The sequence below is a fragment of the Vombatus ursinus genome, unplaced genomic scaffold, assembly GCF_900497805.2.
Source record: "Vombatus ursinus unplaced genomic scaffold, bare-nosed wombat genome assembly UNPS02001419.1, whole genome shotgun sequence".
NCBI classification, from domain to species: Eukaryota; Metazoa; Chordata; class Mammalia; order Diprotodontia; family Vombatidae; genus Vombatus; species Vombatus ursinus.
The window spans coordinates 4,195,032-4,212,763 of record NW_020941197.1 but is presented as its reverse complement, the minus strand read 5'-3'; the positions used below and the strand labels follow the sequence as shown (position 1 = coordinate 4,212,763).

At 35.4% G+C, this 17,732-nt stretch overlaps 1 protein-coding gene across 4 annotated transcripts in view; it reads right to left on the bottom strand.

Moving 5' to 3' along the window:
• Positions 1 to 17,732, bottom strand: part of RPS6KA3 (ribosomal protein S6 kinase A3) — a 104,875-nt gene that overhangs the window by 41,557 nt on the left and 45,586 nt on the right. For all 4 annotated transcript variants that reach the window (XM_027866673.1, XM_027866674.1, XM_027866683.1 and 1 more), the window contains 8 exons: positions 16,594 to 16,673; positions 15,815 to 15,921; positions 9,853 to 9,890; positions 9,528 to 9,670; positions 7,033 to 7,103; positions 5,776 to 5,864; positions 5,580 to 5,644; positions 3,565 to 3,667 (listed from right to left, as the gene is read on the bottom strand). In XM_027866673.1, the coding sequence (XP_027722474.1) occupies positions 3,565 to 3,667; positions 5,580 to 5,644; positions 5,776 to 5,864; positions 7,033 to 7,103; positions 9,528 to 9,670; positions 9,853 to 9,890; positions 15,815 to 15,921; positions 16,594 to 16,673 (696 nt within the window). The remainder of the gene's footprint in view (positions 1 to 3,564; positions 3,668 to 5,579; positions 5,645 to 5,775; positions 5,865 to 7,032; positions 7,104 to 9,527; positions 9,671 to 9,852; positions 9,891 to 15,814; positions 15,922 to 16,593; positions 16,674 to 17,732) is intronic.

Here is a 17,732-nt window from a genome sequence, read left to right as displayed (position 1 = left end):
TGTGAAACTGTAGTCATGTTGTGAAAGAAACACACAAAAAGAAAAAGTATGCTTTGATCTGCATTCAGACTCCATCAGTTCTCTCTCTCTCTTTTTTTTTTGCTTAGGCAGTTGGGGTTAAGTGACTTGCCCAGGGTCACACAGCTAGTAAATGTGTCAAGTGTTTGGTCTGAGGCCGGATTTGAACTCACGTCCTCCTGACTTCAGGGCCGGTGCTCTATCAACTGCACCACTTAGCTGTCCCCATCAGTTCTTTCTCTAGAGATGGATAACACATTTCATCATAAGTCCTTCAGAACTGTCTTCGATCATTGTATTGTTGAGAATAGCTAAGTCGTTCACAAGTTGATTATCACACAATATTGTTATTACTGTACACAATGTTCTCCTGGTTCTGCTCATTTCACTTTGCACCAGTTCACGTAAGTCTTTCCAGGTTTTTCTGAGAGCATCCTGCTTGTCATTTCCACCACAATCACATACAACTTGTTCAATCATTCCCCAACTGATGGGCAATTTTAATTCCTTGCCACCACCAAAAGAGTTGCTATAAATATTTTCATACATATAGGTCCTTTTCCTTTTTGTTTTTTGTCTCTTTGGGATACAGAGCTGGTAGTGGTACTACTTGGTCAAAGGGTATGTTTTATAGCCCTTTGGGCACAGTTCCAAATTGAGCTACAGAATGGTTGAATCAGTATATCATTTCACCAATGGTGCATTAACGTCTCGAGTTTCCCATATGTCCTCCATTATTTGTCATTTTCCTTTTCTGTTGTATTAGCCAATTTGATAGGTGTGTGGTGGTAGCTCAGAATTGTTTTAGTTTACATTTTTATAATCAATAGTGATTGATCATTTTTTCATATGATTATAGATAGCTTTGATTATTTCATCTGAAAACTGCCTGTCCATATCCTCTGACCATGTCAACTGAGGAATGTCTCATTTCTGTAAATTTGACTCAGTTCTCTATATATTTGAGAAATGAGGTCTTTATCAGAGAATATTACTGTAAATTTTTTTCCCGTTATAATCTATTTTTCTCCACCCTATTTATCCTACTCTCTCACTCTCTCCTTTCTTTCTTTCTTTCTTTCTTTTCTTTTTGGTGAGGCAATCGGGGTTAAGTGACTTGCCCACGGTCACAAAGCCAGTAAGTGTTAAGTGTCTGAGGCTGGATTTGAACTCAGGTCCTCCTGACTCCAAGGCCAGAGCTCTATTCACTGCACCACCTAGCTGCCCCTCACTTTCTCCTTTCACCTTGTCCATTCTCAAAAGGAATTGAAAATTTTTAAAGAATGAATGCTAAAAATTGTTTTTTTACATGTAATTAGGGAAAATATTAAATATTATTTTTAAAAAACGAGTTTATTTACATTCTCCTGGGATGGGGTAGTCTAGGAAAGGTAAAGCACGTGAAAAAGAATAAGGCATACTCTGGACACAGATAATGAAGAGCTTTGAATGCTAAAGAGTGGAACATATATTTTATGCTAGAAGTAACAAGACAGCCACTAGAACTTTCTGAGCACGGCAGTGACACAGTAAGACTTGTGTTTTAGGAATATGACGTCAGCAGTTGTGTGTGGGATAACCTAGAGAGGGGAGAGACTAGAAGAAGAGAGATCAATTAGAAATTAATGTAATAGTCCATATGAGAAGTAATGAAGGCTTGAACTAAGGCAGTAGCCTATGAATTGAGAGGAAGAAATTGATGCAAAAGATATGGAGGTAAAATCTGAAAAATTTAGAAGTTGATTGGGCATGAGGGATGAGGTAGATTGAAGAGTCAAGGATGATCCCTAGTTTTCGAACCTTGAAAGGATGATGACAGAAATAGTGAAGTTAGGAAGAGAGGTAGGTTCAGGGAGAAAGATATATTATTCTGTTTTGGATGTACTGAATTTGAGATACTTAATGGGGCACAAAGAAATATGCAGAAGGTGGTTAATAAGCCCATGAGAGAAAGCAGTGGTGGATAAACAGAACTTGGAGTCATCTACAGAGATTATGTCCATAATTCATAATTGAATATAATTATGATAATAATTAAATATTATATAATTACAATCACAACCCAGAATTCATAGGAACTGATGACATCACTTTTCACAGTGAGAAGGGAGAGGCTCCAGGACAGACCTTTGTTGGGGGGACACCAACAACTAGAGAATAGGTCATGGATGATGATCCAACAGAGAAAACTGAGGAAGAAGTGCTTTATTACGTGCTACTGTGCTATGCATTGGTGAACACACAAAGCTACTATTCTTTTCTCCACAGTTTCCACTTATTTTCACTCCCTCCTTGACAAAAATTATTAAAGCAGTTTAATTTTTTTGGTTGTTGCTTTAAGTGGCTGTTCAAAACATTCTAAGAGGATTTTGTAGCTAAAAACCAATTGGAGAAGCAGTATGGCTAGTAGATAGAGAGCCAGCTGCACAATTATGAAGCCATGGGTTCAAATCCTACATCTGACACGTATTGGCTCTAATCCTGGACAAATCTTTTAAACTTCACAGTGCTCTGGGCAATTCTCTAAGACTATAAGGGGAAGAGAGGCTGATGACCTACCTTGGTAGAGAGATTCCAATACCAATGAAATTAAAGTTCTGTCCTTATCTCCTAAAATTCTATTATTGAAACAAGTTCTGGAGGAATTTCTTTCTACAAAGTTTGTACAAATTAAGGCAATGTCAGATAGGGTCTACCATGCAGATGCAAAACAATTTTTGAAATGCAGTTCATCTTTTAATTTTTACTTCTCAATAAAACACTGTACAGGCATTTGAGAAATACTGAGAATTGTATTATATGATTTATCTTGAAGTTATCTCATCTCAAATAACATTCTAGTGGCATTTGAAGCCTGAACTTGACAACCGCTTCCATTTTTTAAAAAAAAACTTCATCTATGTTTTTATTAATAAAAGGAATTCCTAAAGAAACATAATCATTGCCCTTGGCACTTGCTCTGTAATTTAGAGGTCCAGATAGCTGCTCAGGGCACTGAGAGGGTCACAGAGTCAGTATGGATTAGAGAAGAGACCTGAACCCCAGTCTTCACAACTCTATTTGCCACATCAGACTTCCTCTTCAAATTATACATTGTTGTTATTGTATAAATTTCTCCTGATTTTGCTTGCTTCACTCTCTATCAGTTCAAACAAGTCTTTCCTGGTTTTTCCAAACCATCTCCTCCATAATTTCTTAGAAAATGACAGCGTTCTATTATATTCATATGCCACAGTTAGTTCAGCCATTTCCCTAATTGATAGTAAGCACTTAATTTTCAGCTCGGCCACCACAAAAAGGAACAACTATAAATATTTTTGTCTGTATGGGTCTCATCTCTCTTTGGTATCTTTGGGAGTACAGATCTAGTAGTGGTATCATTAGGTTATAGGGTCTGCACAGTTTAGTAACTTCTGGGGCAAAGTTCGCAATGCTTTCCAGAATGGCCGGGCCAGTTCACACCTCCATCAATAGTACCACTTGTAATTATAAAAGACACTGCTAGGTGCTGCAAATATTTTTTTAATGGCTAGAGGTTCCTTTTACCTTTTGGAGTTTTTGCAGTAAATTCAGGATCAAAATAAAATGTGTCTTCAGGTCTACCAGTTGCAGGCTTAAAGGGTGGAAGAATTTCTCTTCTATACAATTTCTAGAATGGAAGAAATAAGAATTATACTCATATATGTAGTTAACTACAAAAAATATTTAGAATCACAGGATATTATGAGATAGAAAGTATAGTGTTCAGTCTCAATTATACAAAGGGTAAGACCAAGGAAGGCCAAGGGAAGTTAAAAAAAAAAAAACAGTTTAAGGGTCAATTAGCCCAGTAACAACAAATGACAAAGGAGGTTACGTGGTATTGTAAAAAACAAACAAACAAGCAAACACTGGATTTGGAGTCAGGAAAGCTGAATTTCAATCCTAACTCTGGTACTTATTATCTTTTTGACCTTGAGTCATTGTACTTCTATAAAACAAGTGGGTTGAATTAGATGATTTATAAAATCCCTTCTCAGGTTACATGTGATGAAAAATTATTCTATGGTCAGTGAAGTAGGCAAGTCAAAGTTAAAACAGGAAGGGTAGTATGAACCAAAGGTAGAGAACAGATAGATAGGCATGGAGTAGAGAGCTAGAAAGCTGACATAGTCTAAAAATACTCAAGTGATTCAGCCAGTATTTTTGCAAGGCCTTTTCCTTTGAGTACCTCATAATCAATTCAACAACCACTTATTAAGGCCTTATTACGTGGCAGGCCCAAATCTCTAGGCAAGAGACACAAAGAAGAAAATAAAACTGTTCTTGCCCTCAGGAAGTTTAGATTTTACTGGGGGTCAGGGTAGATAAAGGCACAGAATGGAATGTATTAGTAAAGAGGCCAATTTGGGTGGAACACAGAGTGCCTGAAGGGGAATAATGCATAATTAGCCTGGAAAGACAGGTTGGATATTGCAAAGGGTTATAGAAGCCAAACAGAGACTCTTGTGTTTTATACTAGAGGCAACAGGAAGTTATGGAAGCTTCTTAACATGGGTATTGACATGGTCAGATCTATATTTTAGAAATATGACTTTGGTAGCTCTGAGGAGGATGAATGGAGAGGAAAGTGATTGCTGGATGCAAGGAGACCAATTAGGAGGCTACTGAATTAGTTCACACAAGAAAAAATGAGGACTCCAACTAAGGGGTTATGGCATAACAAAAAGAAGGGCATAGAGCTATATAAGAGATGTTGTAATGGCAGAATCAACAAGACAGTATCTGGATAGACATATTATACTTATTATTCTAGTAGAACGCAAGCTCCTTGAGAGAAATAATTTTTGTTTTTGTCTCCCCAGGGTCCAGCACAGTAAGTGCCACACAGCATGTGCTTAGTAAGTGCTTGATGATTGACTGATATATTGAAGGGGTGAGGGAGAATGAAGAGCAGAAGATATGATCTCTGAGTGGTGAACTTGAGTGATTGGAGGGATGATGGTGCCCCTGACATAGACAGGGAAATTAGAAGAAAGGCCGGGTCTAAAAGGAAAGACCAAGTTCTGTCTTGGATATGTTGGTTTTATAAGCCAATGGGACATGTACATGGCAATGTCTAGGAGACACATGGAGATGTGGGATTAGAGCTCAGAAGACAGAATCAGAATGGATGTATAAATTTGGGAGTCATCTACTTAAGTATAATATTTGAAATCATGGATGCTGATAAGATCATCAATAAAGAGAGTATAGGGAGATAAGAAAGCCTAAGATATATCCTTGTGGTACACTGACAAATATGGGGAAGTACATGGATAATTGTACTGGCACTCTAACTGATGTAGGGCAAATGTTCTTCACTGAGCCTTGTACAGAATTTAAAAACAATCTATTTCAAACCCCTTATTTTAGAGATGTGGAAACTAAACCTTGGAGAGTAAAGTGCCCTGCCCAAAGTCAAAGCAAATTATTGTAGACAATCAAGCCTACACCCCCTGACTCTTACATCAACAGTTTTTCCACTTACAATTACAATGCACTACATTTTCATATTAAGCAAGGTTTTATTCAATACTTACATTCCAGTCTATTGTGGAGAAAAATGAATGCCTTTTAATTTCTTCAACTCCATCTGGCCCTGCTCCTATCAAAAGTCACAGAGATTAGATGCTCACTTCTCATCAAGCAAGTAAAATTTACTTATTATAATTTACTTAATCAAATGGTTGGCTTAAAACCTTAACATAAGAGTTTTGAGAAGCAAAAAAAGTTTACCTAATCTGTTTGCAGGATTTCGTTTGAAAAGCATACGTAAAAGACTCTGTGCTTCAGGGCTTAAAAACTGTGGCATTCCAAGTTTGGCTCTAAAGATTAAACAATAATATAAGTTTGTTTTTTTTTGATAATTGTGTAAAACCTTTAATTTCAATACCTAGAAAATGGATACAATTAAATAATTCTTTCATGTATTTAAAATACTCACTGCAAGTTACATGTTTTAAAAATGTGATTTTGCAAAAACAGAGGAAAAAGTTACATAGACATTTCTATTTTCAAGAAGAAAAAAAGGTAGGATGCAAGAGTTCCTATGTGAATTAATGCAGAATTTGTACTGTATGGTTTTGAGTATGTATTTTATGTATCTTGCTTGAGTAAATTAATATAATGCTGATTTATGATTGAGAAATGTTTGAACTTGAGAATAAAATGGTGAAAAGGTTTTTTAAAATGGGGCCACAACCCAAATTTGTTTTTGGATGGGACCTATGAATTCAAGGATGTATAAATACCTTGGTAAAGAAATTCCACAACTACTGCAGAACAACAACTGCTCTGCTCTCAGAGAGTTACCTGGGTCGAATTGTTAACTGATTTGACCAGGGTTAGACAGACGTGGGACTTGAATATAGTTTTTCTTGACCAAGGGTTAGCTTTTTATATGCTATAAACCATGCTGCCTCTTACTACCCCTATAGAATAAGACAGGGCTGTTTTAGTTCAGCACTATAAAGCTATGGACCTTTTTCATACTTAAAAAAAAAAACAACCCAAAAAAACCCCACAGTGAATGTAATATTAATTTCTCTGCTACTTTTTATACACCAATTAGAATTTTCCTCAATATTTCAAAATTTCCAGGCTGAGTCATTTACTAAAGTAAAAATACTTCAATGAAGTCCTATTACGTGACATTCAATTTGACTCTGGATACTGGAAAGTCTTGCCAGTGGAACATAAACATTTGTAGATCCTATAAAGAAGACAAGGAGTTTGCATTGTACAGGCCCCTGGATTGACTATGTTTGTTTTATGATGACCATTGTAGCTCAAATCATAGCTGTAACTAAGAAAGTTGGCTGCAGCGTGATGTATTTTTGGGCCACAGCAACTTCTGAAGATTAACTAACCAAATTGTACAGGAATTACAATTGGCATTAAAGGAGGGAGTGCCAACAACAATGACATCATGGATCTTTGAAGTACAAAATATACATTTTAAGTTTATAGTGTCGTATAAATAAGAATACTTACTTGAGAATCATAGTCATAGTTTCTTTTCGGTCTTTTCCTTGAAATGGTAGAGTACCAGTAAGCATCTCAAACTGCAAATAAAATATTTAGTTGCATCAACTAATTGGATAAATGCCAAACAGGGAACCTAAAAAAATGCCACAATGTAAAGAACCAGGAAATTAATAATTTAATTATATTTATTATTAGCATATACTTGCCAGTTTTCTTAGAGAAATTTATGAACCATAATTTCTTAGTTGAAAGTTTTCAAATTTTCAAAGTTCTTAAGTATTTCTGAAGCATTTGGCAGAAAAATTCATATATCAAAATTCATATATTCAATGAATGAAGAATGGCTTGTGACATGACCAATGTGAATTTGTTTTGGTTTACTATACATATTCATAACAAGGGTTTTGTTTTTCTTTTTTTTTCAAAAGAGAGGTTGGGAGAGAATTCGGGGGAAAGAATATAGAATTTTAAAAAACAAAAAGCTACAGAAATATGAGTTATCGTGTATAAGTTTAAAAAACTACAAATATATGTATAATCATTTCTGTTGCTTAAGTACAAGTTCAAAATAAATTACTTTTTTAAAAAGTGCTTTGTAAACCAATCCTATGGAAAAAGAATGGCTTGTGGTAGAGAATACTACTATAAGGAAATAGAACTAAACTAATAAAAAAATGAAAAAACTTAAAGAACTAAGAAAAACATAACATGAAGGGAAGCACCATGAAAGGAAAATTAGGAAAACATAAACATTGTGAGTATATAGACATTATTATATGGTGAATGAATTAGAGTTGTAAAACAAAGTACTTCCTATGTGAGATATAAGGGGAGAAAGGCATTACTGAATGGGGGTGATTCAGGGAAGCTTCGTGAAGAAAAGGGCACTTGGATACAATGGGTAAGATGGAGAAGGACAATACTCCAGGCATAGGAGGGAGCAACATGAACAAAGGGGTAAGAGGCATGAGAGGGCAGGGATGGGGAGAAGAGAGTAGACTGGTTTGGCTAGAATGTAGTGTATAGGAGGGGAATACTATAAGGCAAGACTGGAAAGGTAATGCCAGATTATAAAGAGCCTTGAATGACAGGCAGAGGAGTACAAACTTTATTCAGAAGGCAACAGAAAATCCCTCTAGACTTTTAAGTGGGAAAATGACATTACCAAATCTACACATAAGAAAGATGATTCTGGCAGCAAAAGGAACATAGGATCATAGATTTAGAGCTGGTAGACACTTTAGAGGAGGACACTGTGTCCAAATCCCTACTTTTGCAGATGAGCAAACTGAGAGTAGATTGAGGACAGTGGATAAGAGAGTTGAAAATCAGCAGGAATATCTGTCTACTGAAATGGTCTAGGTACCGAGTAATCAAGGCATTTACTAAGGTCCTGGCAATGGGTAACACAGAAGGGGCAAGGATGGGATCAGTCTTGTTGAGATGTAATCAACAGGACCTGTTGGTTGGTAATTGATCGTAGAGGGAAAGGAAAGGGCTGAGGCATATATAATCCAAAACAACAAATCTCAGAGTTTAAGTAAGTGGTGGTACTGAAGAAATAGCAAAGTTAAGAGGAAGCTTAGTTTGGGGCAGGTTGGATTTGAGATGTTAGATAATTAGTAGAGATGTTCTATAGGTAGTTGGAAGTGGGAATTTCAAGCTCAGAAGAGAGTTTATTTGTGAGACATTAATGTCCACAGTAATTGTAACCATGGAAATGAACGAAGTAAGGCAAAGAATAGAACAGGGCCAAAAACAAACATCAGAGGAACACTCACACTAAAAGACTGTAAAGAGAATGAGACAGGGAAGGGATTATAAAGATAAGAAAAGAACCAGGAAAGTACAGTTTTCATGGAATTCAGCAGGGAGGGAATATCTAAAATAGCAGTCAGTAGAGTCAAAAGATGCAGAGACATCAAGAAGATACATCCCAGTGGAATTTGAAGATTAATTTCTTTCTTGTTATGTATACATTACTTTTTCAAAGAAATATCTATTATTAATTTAAAATACAAGAAAAGGCTCCCTTTGTCTCTCCTCAAAAGGAAACAATACTTGTAAAAGAAAAGGAAAAAGCTACTAATTCACTGGACAGTTCCCATTTCCTGACAGACTGAGTAGAAAATTTGGGATTATACACATTCCTTCCCTTATTATATGCCCCTGATAGAGTTCTATCTGTGTAACAAGTATTGTTGAAAATATTCACACAGTGTAACACAATGGATTGTTCTTTGCTGTTGGCTATAGCCATTATTTATAGAGCCTGTTATTACTTATGACCGTCTCTTACTTTAGGTTAAAATAAGGAAGGATTTTATGGAGGGACTAACTTGTCTCAATCTAATACAAAAACAAATTTACTATTAAATCTATGAATACAGGAAACCAAAATATAAAATAATTGACTTTTAACATACTCTTATTCTCATCCTTCGAAGCTTATAATGTATTCTTTTGGTATGCTTGTTCTTATTTAATAAACAAAGCCTTACCATCAAAACACCAAAAGACCACCAATCTGCACTCTGCGTATGACCTCGTCGATTAACTACTTCTGGAGCCATATATTCTACTGTTCCACAAAAAGAATATGCCTTCTTCTCATGATCAATAGATTCTTTACTTAGGCCAAAATCTGTTTAAAAAAAATCAACTTCATTATTTTCCTTAAGAACTTGTCATTTAAAACAATCTCAAATTTATATTTTTTCTATTTAGATATAATTATTTTCTACTTCAGTAATTTTCTTTAAAATGACAATGTGAATTATAATGGATAGGAAGTAATATTTTCATAAAACTAGGATTTAGATTTACCTGTTAACTTGATGTGGCCTTCTTCATCAAGAAGAATGCTGGAAGAGAACACACAAATCTAAAAATCTTTTACCATCTTGTTTCTAGAACATACAAATATATTAAACTAACTTCACAGAAGAATTTGTTACACAGTAGCTAAAACTGAAACTTAATATATTTATCTAGAGAAATAAATTATAATACTGGGTGGAAAACATCACTTTAAACTGTACCCGGAAGGTAATAAACATGAAACAACAAGATTGGGGAAGTAGAGTGGTATTGTAAAAAAAATAACTTTGGACTTGGAATTAGAAGACCTCAATTGGAATTTTGGTTCCATCGTTTACTGGACTGTGGAAATTAATCAACTTCTTCACTGATAAAGTGGGAAAACTTGCACTACAGCCATCACAGTATTATGCTGTGGAAAGCAAAGGTGCTACACAAATGTATGCTATTATTATTCTAATATAATTTTTGACAAAACAATACCAAATGCCAAAGGCAAAATTATAGTATTATATGAATGACCCAGAAACACTTAAAATAGCTATCACTAAATACAAATGAAGCTCTGGAAATGCTGTTAGTTATACATTCAACTACCAGTCATTGACGGCTAGATTCCAAAACTTTAAATTCAAAGAGTAAATCTTTTCTAATCATGTGTTATTGCATCTTCTGTGACATTGGTCGCCAAATCAGCATCACTAGGGTTCTGCAGAAGGGTCCTAAAGGAGCCTCAGAAAGAGACACTGTAATCTCCTAGTTAAATCCACAGAGGGGCAGAAAATGGGAAACTTTTAAAGTGAAGGACTTAGTGCCTTTCCCTAGCAAATTCAATCCATGGAAGCAGTGGGGATAGCAACTCCTAAGCCACAACCTCAAGCCCCTTTACAACTAAAAATATTTTCAGCCCCCATACCAGTGGTTGTTAGAGCTAACAATTTATGTCTTTTGAACAAAATTTACAATTATAAGTAATTTGGAAGAGGTATTTCTCCCTCATTTAACAGCTATCTTTTTGATGAGAAAAAGACCCCAACTGTGTGGTAATAGCTTATATACAAGTAACATAAGCATATTCATTGACTAGTTACAATAGACTAGTCCACCTTCTAGGACTAAAAAAAATAAAAATAAAAAAGGTACAGTACTATATAACTTTTGGCAAAAAAACCTCCAAAATTTGGCATTTACTTTCCAGACATATAATAGCACTATACAACGTAAGGAAAACTACATTTAGAGTCTGAAAACTAAGTTGTGAGTCATGGATGTGCCACTCAGAGCAACTCTCTGATCTGAAGTATTAAATTTTTTGAGCCTGTATACTTGGAGTCATAATACTTCTCCCTTAATACATTCTATTGCAGCTTCATCACAGGATTGTTATTTAAGTTATATTACTAACTAAAACTAAGTAAATAAATACAAACTTCAGTAATAACAAAATTCCAGCAATGTAAACAGCAACAAAAGTGATTCTGATGAAGCACGTAACCTAGAAATAGTGTTATTAACCTGCTGTTAAACAGAGCTCTAGCTGGGAATGCTAACTTTGGTACTGCTTTGTAAAAGTTAGTATACCCAGCTTGTGCTCTATTTAACACCTGGCTAATAACACAAGGGACAGAAAGTCAGTGTAAAAGCACAGACACAAGAGATTGAGTGCTATGTATATAGAGCAATAAATAAGGTCATTTTTGTAGGACATTATTTATGAAAGGGGAATTATGTGGAATAAGTCTGGAAAAGACAGGATGGTACAGCCACAAATTACTATATGAATCTAATGGTCTCTAAATGCAGAGTAATAAAGCTAGTACGTTTCGAAGGTAATATTTGAACCCATGTTGTCCTGACTTCAAGACCCTCTACCCTCTATATCAATGAATATTAATTGAATATATGTCTGCACATACACACACATTCTGTATCTATATACGCATTATTTCCACACATACATATAACACACTATATATATATCTTATTATACATATACATACACACATATGTAAACGTACATACATACACATATCTTATTGTAACAGGCTTCTTGGGCAGCTAGGTGGTGAAGTGGATAGAGTACTGGGCCTGGAGTTAGGAAAACTCATCTTCCTGAGTTCATACCTGGCCTCAGCTACTTCCTAGCTAAGTGACCTAGCAAGTCACTTAACTCTGCCTTAGGTCTGCATTTGTAAGATGAATAGGAAATGGCCAACTAATCCAGTATCTTTGCGAAGAAAACCCCAAATGGGGTCACAAAGAGTTAAACAATAGGATTCTTGAACCTTGTCAAATCTTCCCTTGAGCTCCATGACACAAAACCTGTGTTTATATAGTTCTGCAAACACAGTGGTCTGCACATACACTTCAGAGGCATAAACACTATAGATATATTTCTTTTATTCAACAGTCTCATCTTGCTGAATTTTTCTTCTATTGTAATGTAGAAGAATAAAGTACCTCTCCTATGATTTCATATGACTTCGTTTATTCTTACCAGAAGTCAAATTTTGTGCCATCACAATTAGATATTATGGAAATCATAAAAAACAAAACAATAAAACTATAGAGGTGTTTTGGGAAGTAAATAGAAACAAGGAAAACTCACCTAGAAATAAAACACAGAGGATGAAAAATGTAAAATGTATAAAACACAATTAGTTCTAAATGGATCAAACGGTACCTTCTAAAAAGGTATTACAGAAAATAAGCACTGGAAGGGCACTCAGAGATCAAATCTTTCATTTTTAAAGATGAGAAAATTGATTATCTAGACACGTTAAATGCTTGGGCCAAAGTCAAATATCTTATCAGGGAGAGAATTTAGGTTTTCTCATTGCCAACTTAGTAATCTTTCTGCTACCAAATACTGACTTCAAGAAACCTTTGTTCTAAGCTACATCTTATCTTGTTGAAGTTCAAAGAATTTTTTGTTTTTAATTTGTTTCTCAAGATGTAGAGAATAAAAATTTCAACAGGTTGAGTGTCCCCTCCCACATTTCCAGTCATTTTACTTCCCCACTATCCACTGACACTGGTCTCCCTGCTGTTTCTCACATACCACACTCCATCTCCCAACTCCATGAGTTTTCACCAGCTGTCCTTTATCCCTGGAAATCTCTCCAGTTATGACAGAATCTAGTTTGTCATCTCTACCTCCTAGCCTCCCTTGGGTTCCTTCAAGTCCCAGCTAAAGTCCTACTTTCTGCATGAAGATTTTCCTGATCCCCATTAATATTAGTGCCTTCTGTCTGAGATTATCTCCAGTTAATCCTGTACATATCTTGTGTGTACATGGTGGTTTTCGTGTTATGTCTCCCATTAAAACTGAGCATCTTGAGAGTAGGGACTGTTTTTGCCTTTCTTTGTATACCCACAGCTTAGCACAACACCTAGCACATAACAAATGCTTAATAAATGTTTGATACCTTCACCTGACTTTCAAACAAAATAGTTTATACATAGGAGAAGCAGCATGGAACAGTGGACAAGACATTAGATCTGGAGTAAGAGGGCCTTCTTTCAAATCTGGCTTCTTGTTGCTGTATGACCTTGGATAAATCACTTTGGGTCACATCCTTACATCTTTTTATCACCATCCAGCATTTTACTTCTTTGCTCATGAACTAGAAATTCTTTTATTTGATCATAATCATTTATAATTTCATCTTTCTCTTTGCATTATGATGCCTAACCTTACTTTTTATCCTCACCATGACCTCTGTTATTTCCACACCTCAATTCTCTCCCAAACTATTTCCCTTTGTAGTGGCAATACTCTTCCCTTCTCTATTTCACACAGGAGGCCAGCCAGTTCCATTTGACATCATCCTTCAGCCTTCATTCCCTTCCCCCACAATGCCCCAGGTCATGCCTAACCAGAGCCCACCCCAGGTTTATTGCCAGCATCTACTTCTTTCGCTCCTATTCATTACCTAGCCTAAACCACTGAATGGGCATTGCCTCAGTCAAACTGAGACCTGGGAAAGACCTTAGCTTTAAAAGGCCAAGCTCCTCCATTGTATCTGGGGCCATCTCTAGTCTTCTGATCTGTATCTTGCCACTGGGCCCAGATAGCTCAGGAGGACAGAGTGAGGCTGGAGACTTTGCACACCCTTCTCTCACTTAAATCCAATTCACTTGCAAGTCATGGCATCACCTTCCTGATGACATGGTCCTCTTCAAGAACTAAGGACAAACAAAAAACAATGTGCTGCTGAATGAAACTGGAGGAATTCACAGAACTGCTGACTGGGTAAACAGTCGCAAGGTAAACATTCTAGTCTTCTTCAATTGATTTGCTGTCCCATTTCTCCATAGCGGTTTGGATTAGATGATCTATAAGATTGCTTCCGGCTAACTTTCTTTAATGCTTTATGGGAAGGTGCTGTTTGAGCAATTTAGAAGTCATTGCGCTTAAACATTTTCCATTTCTTCTGCTACGTGGAGCATTTCTAGGTGAGTTTCACTTGTTCCTATTTACTTTTCAAAACACCTTTAAAAAAAATTCATTAAAATCTATTTGAAAGCTTGTGCTATCTCACTTGGTAATCTTACCGGCACCCATGAGTTCAATGATTTCCAGATTTCCAGATCCAGATTCTCTCTTCTGAGACACAGTCATGAATGTCCAATTGTATCTTGGAAATCTAGAACTGGAAGTCCTATAGGCATCTCAAACACAGTAGGTCCAAAAATACTCATAATTATTCTCCCTTAAATTCTCCCCACTTCTAAACTTCATATTACTATAGAGGGCACAATCATCTTCCCACGCATTCAAGCTCACAACCTTAGGGTGATCCTTAACTGACCATCCCATATTTCCAACTGATTGCAGAAATCTTATTGTTACCTTTTCAACATTTCTCTTATATTTTTCTCTTCTCTCTGCTCATATAGCTGCCACCATAGTTTAGGTCTTTATCATCTTCTTCCTTGACTAATGTTGCCTTCTAACTGCTCTTCCTTAGTCAAGTGTTTTCCCACTCCAATTCATCTCTAATCAGCCACCAAAGTGATTTTTCTATGGTGCCAATCCGACCATATCACAACCCTGCTCAATGAGCATCACTGGCTCCCTATTACTCAGAGCAGTGATGTCAAATTCAAACAGAAATAGGAGTCACTAATTCATACATAAGGATCTCTGTCGGCTGCATATTGACTTGGTTTTAAAATATATTATCTGTTTTGATGTATTTTTAATTTATTTTGTTAAATATTTCCTAATTATATTTCAATCTGGTCTGCAGTCTGTGGGCTGCTTGTTTGACACCTCTGGCCTAAAGGATCGAAGAGAAAGTCTTCTTTTGCATTTAAAGCTCTTCATAACCTAGCCACTTCCTGCTTTTTAAGTCTTCTTACACTTTATGTCCTTCCTGGTACTCTATGAGAAAGTGACACTCCTATTTGCAGTTCCTTCATCATGACACTTCCTATACTATGTCTGGGCCTTTGCACTGGCTGTGCCTCATGCCTAGAATGCTCTGCCCTCCCACCTCTGACCAGTGGCTTCCTTCAAAGCTCCCCCTCTTGGGAGCCCTTTCCAAGTCCTTGTAGGTGCTGGTGCCTCCCTTTTCAGATCACTTTCTATCTTCTCTGCATACAACTTTTATGTATCTAGTTTCTTTTTGCTTTTCTTTGTAGTTCCAGAGTTAAGCATATATCAAGTCATTTAATGTTTGTTAAGTGACTTAACCACTCCTAGCTTCAGTTTCCTCATCTGTAAAATGAGGATCTAAATCTACAAACCTGTGAAAATACAAATTACACGTATCAAAATTTTATATAAAGCTAAAATTGGTCATGTCAGCTATTGCTGACAATTATGCTTTAAAATTTTAAGCTTAAAACATTAAGTCTATCAACTGACATTTTTGTTCCTGTTTTAACAATATTTTAATTGCCATATACATGACTACAGTTATAAAGGAGAATTTCAGAATTTAACAGAAGCAATCCTTACTTTTCGGGTTTTAGGTCTCTATAGATTATTCCAAGACTATGTAAATGATCTAAAGCAAGTGCAAGTTCAGCCAAGTAGAATTTGACATCTTCTTCTGTGAACATCACCTAAGGAAAGAAATCAAATTTTATTTAGTGCTCATTTTTAGTTTGTTCTTGTGCATTAAAAACAAATACAAGTGTTTTCCATCCTGTGGCTCTCGTATTAAAAAGCAATTTGCAAATATGATTACATTCCACTTTATCCAATCAATTATCAAGACTTTATTACGCACTAGGGATGTAGCCAGGGATTAACCTACCTTCTTGGTTTTTGAAGAGCTTTGAAAATTAATTCAATTGACCAAATATTTATATTTCTTATGCATCTAGTACTATATGAGACATAGCAAAGATTTATCTTATAAAATTTAACTCTGTGATGACTCAACTGTTGTCCTGTCATTCATTCAATACCCATTATTAAGTACGTACTATTTGCAAAGTCCCTTTCTTAAACAGAAAACCATGTTTGGATTACTGAAATTGTACTATCACTCAAGGATATCTTTTCGATGCATCTTCCCACCAGCAATTGTTTTTTACTTGACATAACTGAAAGAAGTACCAGCAGATAAAAGGGCTTTAGTCATTCACCTTTCAAGAGGTAAGGTCCTTATTTTCAGGACAAAACTAAAAGGTAAGAAAATAATTCTGGGTCACTGATTCTTTAATGAGAATCTTGTGTCACAGATAGGTTACAACATAGTGAAGGAATAATATATAGATTTAATTACTTACTTCTTTGGATAAGCGTGTAAACAAATCTCCTCCCCTGAGAAAATCCAAAATAAGATATAGTTTCCCTTCTGTTTGAAAAGCTGAAAATATTAATTTAAATGAGACAATGTCAGTAAGCACCAATCAATATAGTTTATATTTTTAAGTGTTTATTTGGGCAATTTTTAAAAAAACTTTTTTGAATAAAAGGGAATAAATAATAAAGTAAAATAAAAAATAAAAGAAATGCTAATAATCTATAGCTTAAAAAAGCTAAAGTTGGGGTCAGTGCAAGTCACTAATTTTTCCTGATTTTCAATTTGGAAATATAAAAATCAGTATCAAATAGGAAGTGATAAGAGCTTCTGTTAAGTTTTCTTCACTGCAGTTCTTATATTTAATTTTCTGACAGACTGGTTGTGAAATATCAAATTTATAAAATATTATTTTCTTCTGTTATGGAAAAAAGCTATTCTACCCTTGAAATGAAGAAACACATCCATATGTTTAAAATGAAGCATGGATGGACCTAGTCATATACCACAAGAGCCATTATTTTTTATTTATAATAAGGAAACAAGATAGTCTGGGGTTTTGGGGACAAGGTTACTGCTGTCTCAACATTCCTCTCTGGCATTCCTATTTTTAAGACTGCTCCAACTTATAGTGCTTATTCAAGTATTAAGCGTATCTTTAGAATATTTACCTGAAACAGCCAAGATGAACTTAAATTTTAATCCAAAATAAATTTAGCCACCAAGGTCAATGTAAAGTAAAAAACCAAAACAAAATACAAAAACACACAACAAACTTCTCTACATTAAACTATTCCTCTCATTACAAATACTACTTGTAATTAGGAGTTTGCCACAGCAAACAACATATTAAATTTAACATAACTAAATACAGAGGGAGAAAGCAATAAATAAGAGATCAAACTGTGGAAGCTGTACTACAAGAATAATTTAAAACAAGTCTTTTTGTAAGAAAAATGTAGTGTAAGTTTCAAAATTTAAACATATATATATGCTTCGTACTGCCTACCATTTAGATACTGTATTTTAATTTGTCATACTTTGTGTAGTAAACGTATATATTGGCAAATACACTTCCACATATATTTAATGTTTACATATTACTAGCTGCATCAAGCAACTGTA